This window comes from Teleopsis dalmanni, unplaced genomic scaffold, assembly GCF_002237135.1.
Source record: "Teleopsis dalmanni isolate 2A unplaced genomic scaffold, ASM223713v2 unscaffolded_contig_2196, whole genome shotgun sequence".
Classification (NCBI taxonomy): Eukaryota; Metazoa; Arthropoda; class Insecta; order Diptera; family Diopsidae; genus Teleopsis; species Teleopsis dalmanni.
Genome location: NW_024033578.1, coordinates 1 through 7,518, shown reverse-complemented (window position 1 = coordinate 7,518; position 7,518 = coordinate 1). Strand labels below are relative to the sequence as shown.

Here is a 7,518-nt window from a genome sequence, read left to right as displayed (position 1 = left end):
TTTCTGTCTTTCAATATTTTGTGCTAGTTTTGTTGAATTTCGCCAAAGTACTTGGAAATAAAAACAAATACATATTTTAATATTTGTAGTTTTATATTTTCCCAGAGATATGCAAATTCAGTTTTTTAAGTGTGTCTGACTGTAATATGTTCTTGATATTTCCCCTTTATAAACTTTACTTTGAATTCACAGTTCACTATTTACTTTCTATAGAAGACTTTAATTTCACAAAGTGTGTAGTAAAGAAAAGTGAAAAATATAATATGTTTTCATTGTTGTTTGCAAGAAGCAATTGACATAGATTCAGCTCCTCCACTAGAACGGCTGACCCCACCCGAGGCAAAGCAATAGCAACGAATCGCATTCACGTGAAAGTCGGTCGATAACGTTCCCACCGCCATTTTTCTTATCCAAATGGCGAGTGATAATGAGCTTGCAATGTTGGCAGTTTTATTCTGAATTCTTTTTTGTGTATGCTTGCCATTTTCTTGTTATTGTATTAGTAAAACAATGTGTTAACAAAATAGTTACTAGTTGCATATGTGTTAGTGTATGTGTGAGTTCTACTCTATGTCCATCACTGTACAAACAGAAGGACTAAGGTGTGGTGAAATTGTAGGTTTCGCAATTAACTTAAACTGTCATTTAAATGTGCCCTAAATGTGACCCTCATGACTTAGCATACATTTCGGCGCTCCTTGCTCTACTGATTTTGGCGATATATTAACTTTTTTTTTTTTACCTTTACATACTACTTCTGTACGGTAATATAAATGTTGGTTTATAATTTTTATATTTTAAAATCGGAAAGTCCAATAGACTACTAAAACTATGTCGTGCATTTCCTATTAAATAGTATTCTTAATTTTAATAATAGTGTAAATATATTTGATTCGATAAAGAAAGAACTGATTAAATAAACTAGAAGTCGGATTTTTTAAATTACTCGTCAATATAATGGAGGCCAAGACTATTTTATTAATGTTATTAATGAATGAGATATATTCAAGAGTAATAAAGTACTTATACATATTAAGCTTATGTTTTATGTAAATTTTTAATATCATAACTATGAATCTAGAAAACACAAAAAAACCCGAATCTTCGGTACGTTGTATTTCATTATATGGATAACTCCGAATAACTAACGTTAATCGGCTGTAATATAGTCATGGCAATTAGCTGATCTCTGGCTGGATCGACTTTCCTCTCTCAATAACTCGTTAGCTGACATATAACTAAGTTTGCATAAAAATTTAGTACTCAGAAAACTAAAATATTAATACAACCTTTCATGTCATTCTGCATCAACAACATAACTGAACACCATAGAACTAGAAAACATACTCGAAAAAACGTGTAATCGCCATTGTTAGTCGACCCATGCTACTGAGATGATTGTTGCTGCGTTGGTATGAATATTATTCAACAGAGATCTTCGAATAACTAGAGTTCTCCGCTTGTAATAGAGTCATTTTCGGATATAGCGGAACTCTACCGGGATTAACTTTTATATCTCCGCAACTCATAGGTTTAAAAAACAATATATAACTAAGCTTGCATCATACTTTATTAGTCATAAAACTATGTAAAGAAAGAAATATAGAAAAAACTCTTCATATTAAATAAAAGACAAGAATAGTGAACAGCACTTTTATAAGAAAACAAATTATCCAAGTGGAAGAACACATGTAGCAGTGCTTATTTCCAGCAAAAAATGTGTTGATTAGAGAGATTGTTTTAAACAAATACTGAGGTTCTATGAGAATGGATGTAAGATTGTTCTGAATAATAGCAATTGCTGAGGTTCTGATGTTGTTTCAAGATATGTGCTAGCTTTAAAAGTGAACATAAGAATGAATAGACCTTGGAAGCCTAAATAAAGCGTTACTAAAGTAGATTTGCTGGTCATGTAAAATAAAATACACCACAATCAGTAACACGTAAATTATATGTCAAAAACTGAATGGATCAAAAAATACATACACAAAAAAAATACGAATAAGAATAATATATTCAAAACAAATTAAAAGTTAAACTCAGACTTCAATTCTTTAAAAATGAGTTTTAGTATTTATGATATTAAATCATTTAGAAAGAAGAACTATTATCTATTATGCCTCATCATAAATTTCAATTCTGAAAGTTATTCAAACGGCCATAATCAAAAACCATTACATTTCGTAAATTTAATTGATATCATAGTAATATTAAATACAGTTATTTCAATAGTACAATACAACCAATCATTTTCAAAACAATAGGACTTATGAATTACAAATATTTATCTTTACCTATTGCGCTTTTTGAAAATATTTTCACAAAATATTTACAATAGAAAAAAGTAATAGTAACATAGAACTTTATGTACTTAAATAATAAATAAACACAATATCCAAATGATATTAAGTCAAGGTGAATAAATTTGTAAAGAATTTTTACAATGGCATCTGGCACTCATGGCGTATGAGTAACAGCACAAAATCAATTAAAATTTTATTACGCATGCAAATCGTGATGCATAAGTTCACCATGCACATGTGGGCGGGGAATACATATGCAATTTTATAACGTAATATGTATTTAAATGTTGCTTGCATTAGTTAATGTTGAGATACTTAAAATATTAACCAAAACAAATACACTTTGTGAAGCATTAGTGCGGAACGGACGTGTCGTTTTCGCCAATGCAATGCCGCATTTCAAACAGGAAGCAAACCAGCAATGCAACATGCGTGTATGCGGTTTGCATACGAATGCAAATGTAAATGGAAAAATGGTGGCAACTACATACTTACCGACACTTACCAACTCATATCAGCTGATTGTAAACGCTGCTGGGGTGCCATAATGTTCCACATTTAAGAATCGTCGCTGCTATCGACGAGCAGTTTTTATTGTAGTCAGTTCAGAAGTTGTGTTGTCACTGTTGTTGCAGTTGTGACAGTGAATGTTGCTGTTGGTGTTGCTTTTATTGTTGCTGTTGCTGTTGTCGCTCTTGGGGAGTGTATTTTTACATTGGCAATGTTGCGGTTGATGGTTAAGTTGTTTATCAGGGACAATCATTTATACCCACACAAGGCCAATGGACGACGTAATGGCATTCATTCAATCAGTAAGCAAAAACTGCTACGTTTAGATTTTTTATTTTTCTCATTCCTCTATTCTACTTCCTGCATATTTTACGGATTTTTCTTTATTTTTCATTTTCTTGCCGCTGGCAATAATGTTTGTTATGCAAGCCACTTTACTTGAGTTACAACTTTCACAAAATTAAAAAAGTATAATTTGTAAAAAATAAGTTTAATGTTCAAAACATGTAATTTCAGTGAATTGGTAACTCAGTAATTTTTTTATTTTATAACTTTTTTATGTATTTTTTATATACTTTTTATATCATTTTTATTCCACTAAAGACGCTAATAAATAAAATTTCTATTGAACGTATTTGTCATGCTAAGTTTATCAGCACCCATGGGAGCACTCGTGCAGTTTAAGAAATAATGTCATCTCCATTTTGATCCTCCAATAAATACCAATTTGCATGCACTTGACTTGAATTACAGAATTGTTGGCGTCAATTGGTTATTTGGCATTTTAAATTTAAGCTGAAATTCCGTAAATCTTAAGTTGACAGTAAGGCGACACACATGAGGGTACTCAATGTCAAAATAAACTAAAATGAAAATAGATTAAAATTAGTATTTTGAGAAATAAATCACAATGAATTTTGTTTACATAAACCTCTTACTTGTCTTATTAATGTACTATATAAGTAAAAAAGTCATTTAGTGTTCAGTTTTAATAAATATATAGACGGTTTCTTTGAAAATATATATAAGAAATATATAAGATTGTAGTAGTGTGGTGAGAATCAACAAAGTAGGCTAAAATTGTCAGATTCTCTGATATTTAAAAATATTTTATTTAAAAATATTTATTCAGATTTTTTCAGTCAGTTGGTCAGTCAGTCAATTAGTTAGTGTTTCTAAAGTTGTATGAAAAATAATAAAAGTTTGTGTTACAATAAATACTGTTTTTTATTAATAAAAGCTATTTGGTTATTGTAATCACAACATTGGTGACCCCGACACAAAAAGGAGTTGTAAGTTATTATCAAGCCCAACATTAGCAAGCAAGATGACTAACCGTGAGGAAGAAGATTTTTTTCCGGCAGAAGGAGAAAGTCGCACTGACAAGGAGGTATACCGGGTTTCAGTTAAGCCGATGATGTTTTCTAGAGAGCATCCGGACCTTTTTTTTCTGCAAATGGAAGCACAGTTCAGGAATGCGGGAATAACGAAAGATGATACAATGTTCGACCATGTAGTAGCAAGTTTAGAGCCGAAATACCTGGAGTGCATAGTTGATGTGATTCGAGATCCACCGAAGGTGTTGAAATATGAGACGTTGAAGAAACGGTTAATTTATGAATTCACAGAATCGGAGCACAAAAGGCTGCGTAAGTTGCTGACAGAATTGGAGCTAGGTGACATGAAACCAACTCAATTGCTGAAGAAAATGAAGGAGATGGCCGGCAATTCAATGAATGATGATGTACTAAAGTCATTGTGGTTACAGCGACTGCCAGTGGGAGTTAGAACAATCGTAGCTGCAGTGGAAGGTGATTCTGCACAGTGGGCCAAAGTGGCTGATAAGGTATTTGAGGTACAGGAAACAGAAACGGTTTGTGTAGTACAAAGGAATGAACCGAAGGAGATGAGGAAGGAAATTGACGAGTTGAAAGTCATGATAAATAATTTGGTCATTCAGTTGGGCAAAAGAGGAAGAAGCAATGACAGAGATCGTGGAAAAGGGCGATCATCAAGTGCTAGAAGAGATAATATCTGTTTTTATCATCGGCGGTTCAAGGAGAGGTCCACAAAATGTGTTCAGCCTTGCCAGTACAAACCACCGCAAAACTCAGCGGAAAACTAAACACCACTTCACGTCTGACGGCGAGTGAAGTGGCAGAGGGTAAAGCATGCCGTTTGTTCTTCAAAGATAAAAAAACAGGTATAAATTATCTAATAGACACAGGCGCGGAAGTTTCAATTTTGCCAAAGAGAATGCAGCCTGAAAATGAAGCCACGCAATATTATTTATACGCAGCAAACGGAGCGAAAATTAGCACGTATGGAACGAAATTAGTGCAAGTCAATTTGGGGTTGCGCAGACAGTTCCTGTGGGAGTTCCTAGTGGCGAAGGTAAATCACCCAATAATAGGGGCGGATTTTTTGAATAATTTTGGTTTGATAGTTGACCTGAAGAACAGGAGAATTTTAGATGGCATTACAGGTCTCCAGGTAATGGGTTCGAAGAGAGAGATGCACTGCGTGAAGCTAAGCACAATTGATGCGACTAGCCCGGTACATAACATTCTGCGGGATTATAAAGAGATAACGGAACCGGCTACTAGTAATAAGGTGGCCACGAAGGTTACGCTAGTAGAGCATCAAATTGTTACCAAGGGACAGCCAGTGTATGCAAAACCTCGGCGGTTAAATCCTGAAAAATTTGAAATTGCGAGAAAGGAATTTGAATTTATGACGAAACAAGGTATTTGTAGACCAAGTAACAGCAATTGGGCAAGTCCGTTGCATTTAGTGGCGAAAAAGGATGGTAAGTGGAGACCGTGTGGTGACTATAGGAAGCTTAATTCAATAACACTACCAGACCGGTATCCAATACCCCATATACATGATTTTACTCGCATATTGTACAATAAGAAAATTTTCTCAACCATTGACTTGGAAAAGGCCTACAATCAAATTCCGATTGCTGAGGAGGATCGACCTAAAACGGCGATAATAACCCCGTTCGGCTTATATGAGTTTAACATGATGACTTTTGGTTTATGCAATGCTGCGCAAACTTTCCAAAGGTTTATGAATGATGTCCTAAAGAATCTGAGTTATGTGGTAACGTACATTGATGATATATGTATAGCATCAGCTGATGAAAAGGAACACGAAATACATTTAAGAGAAGTGTTCAAACGATTAAGTGATCATGGTCTGAGAATCAATCTGGGAAAGTGTGTGTTTTTTATGAAAGAAGTTACCTTCCTGGGTCATGTGATAAATGGGGATGGAATTAGACCTATAGCTGAAAAGGTAGAAGCGATAAGAAATTTTAAAAAACCGAAGGAAGTACGAGAGTTAAGAAGGTTCATTGCTTCAATTAATTTTTACAGGCGTTTCCTCCCGAATGCCGCAAAAAATCATGGCATCCTGCACGCGCTATTAAAAGGAAATAAGAAAAATGATAGATCTCTGATTGATTGGACAGCAGAGGCCGAGAAAATATTTGAAGTGTGTAAGAATAATCTGGCGAATGCTGCAATGCTAGCACACCCGGCTCCGAATGCGAAACTGGTGCTAAATGTGGATGCTAGCAATGTTGCAGTAGGAGCAGTGTTGCAACAGCTTATAGATGGACAGATGCAACCGCTGGGATTCTATTCCAAAAGGCTGACAGAGACTCAAAAAAGATATAGTACTTATGACCGCGAGCTACTTGCTATATATATGGCGGTCAAGTATTTCAGGTACATGATTGAGGGCAGGAATTGCACTGTGCTAACGGATCATAAACCGATTACATTTGCTTTCTTACAAAGATCTGAAAAAGCATCAGAACGTCAGTTACGCCATTTAGATTTTATCGGGCAGCTGACAACAGATATTCAGCATATAGCAGGCAGCAAAAATACGGTCGCAGATGCTTTATCTCGAGTCGAAAGTGTAGTGGCTGGAGTTAGACGATCACTAGACTATGATAAGTTGGCAGAAGCTCAGAAAGTTGACCAAGAGATGAACGAGTTGATAAGAAACTGTACAGCGTCATCTCTGGAGCTCAAGTTGGTAGAGTTAATTACAGAGGGTGTTTCTGTGTATTGTGATGTATCCGGAAAGAAACCGAGACCGTTTATTACAAAGTCCTTCCGAGCGCAAGTGTTTGAAATGTTACACAATTTAGCTCATCCTGGTAGAAAAGCAACTATAAAACTAATAAGTTCTCGTTTTTGTTGGCCTAAAATGAAGACTGAAATAAGTCAAATGGTGAAAACATGCATGGCATGCCAAAAGTCAAAAATCCAGCGGCACAACAGGACTGTGTTGCAGGATTTCAACGCTCCTGATCAACGTTTTGAGCATGTTCATATTGATATCGTGGGACCTTTGCCCTATAGTAATGGTATGCGGTATTGCCTGACATGCATTGACCGGTTTTCAAGGTGGCCGGTGGTGGTACCATTGGCGGAGATTACGGCAGAATGTGTGGCTGAGGCTTTAATTAAGGATTGGATAGCGCATTATGGTGTGCCGAAAAGGATTACGACAGACCAGGGACGACAATTTGAATCCAAGCTTTTCGATGAGCTAGCCAAAATTTTGGGGTGTGAAAGGCATCGAACTACAGCATATCATCCACAGTCAAATGGACTTGTCGAACGTTTTCATCGCACGCTAAAGTCTGCACTGAAGTGTAAATCAAGTGTTGAATGGACAAGGG

The 7,518-nt window shown here is 35.5% G+C and overlaps 1 protein-coding gene across 1 annotated transcript; it reads left to right on the top strand.

Annotated features, from left to right (window-relative positions):
* Window positions 1-4,140: 4,140 nt before the first annotated feature.
* On the top strand, window positions 4,141-4,938 carry LOC119664552. Its single transcript, XM_038074023.1, has one exon. It carries the CDS (start codon window positions 4,141-4,143, stop codon window positions 4,936-4,938), a length of 798 nt encoding a protein of 265 aa, XP_037929951.1.
* The last annotated feature ends 2,580 nt before the right edge of the window (window positions 4,939-7,518 follow it).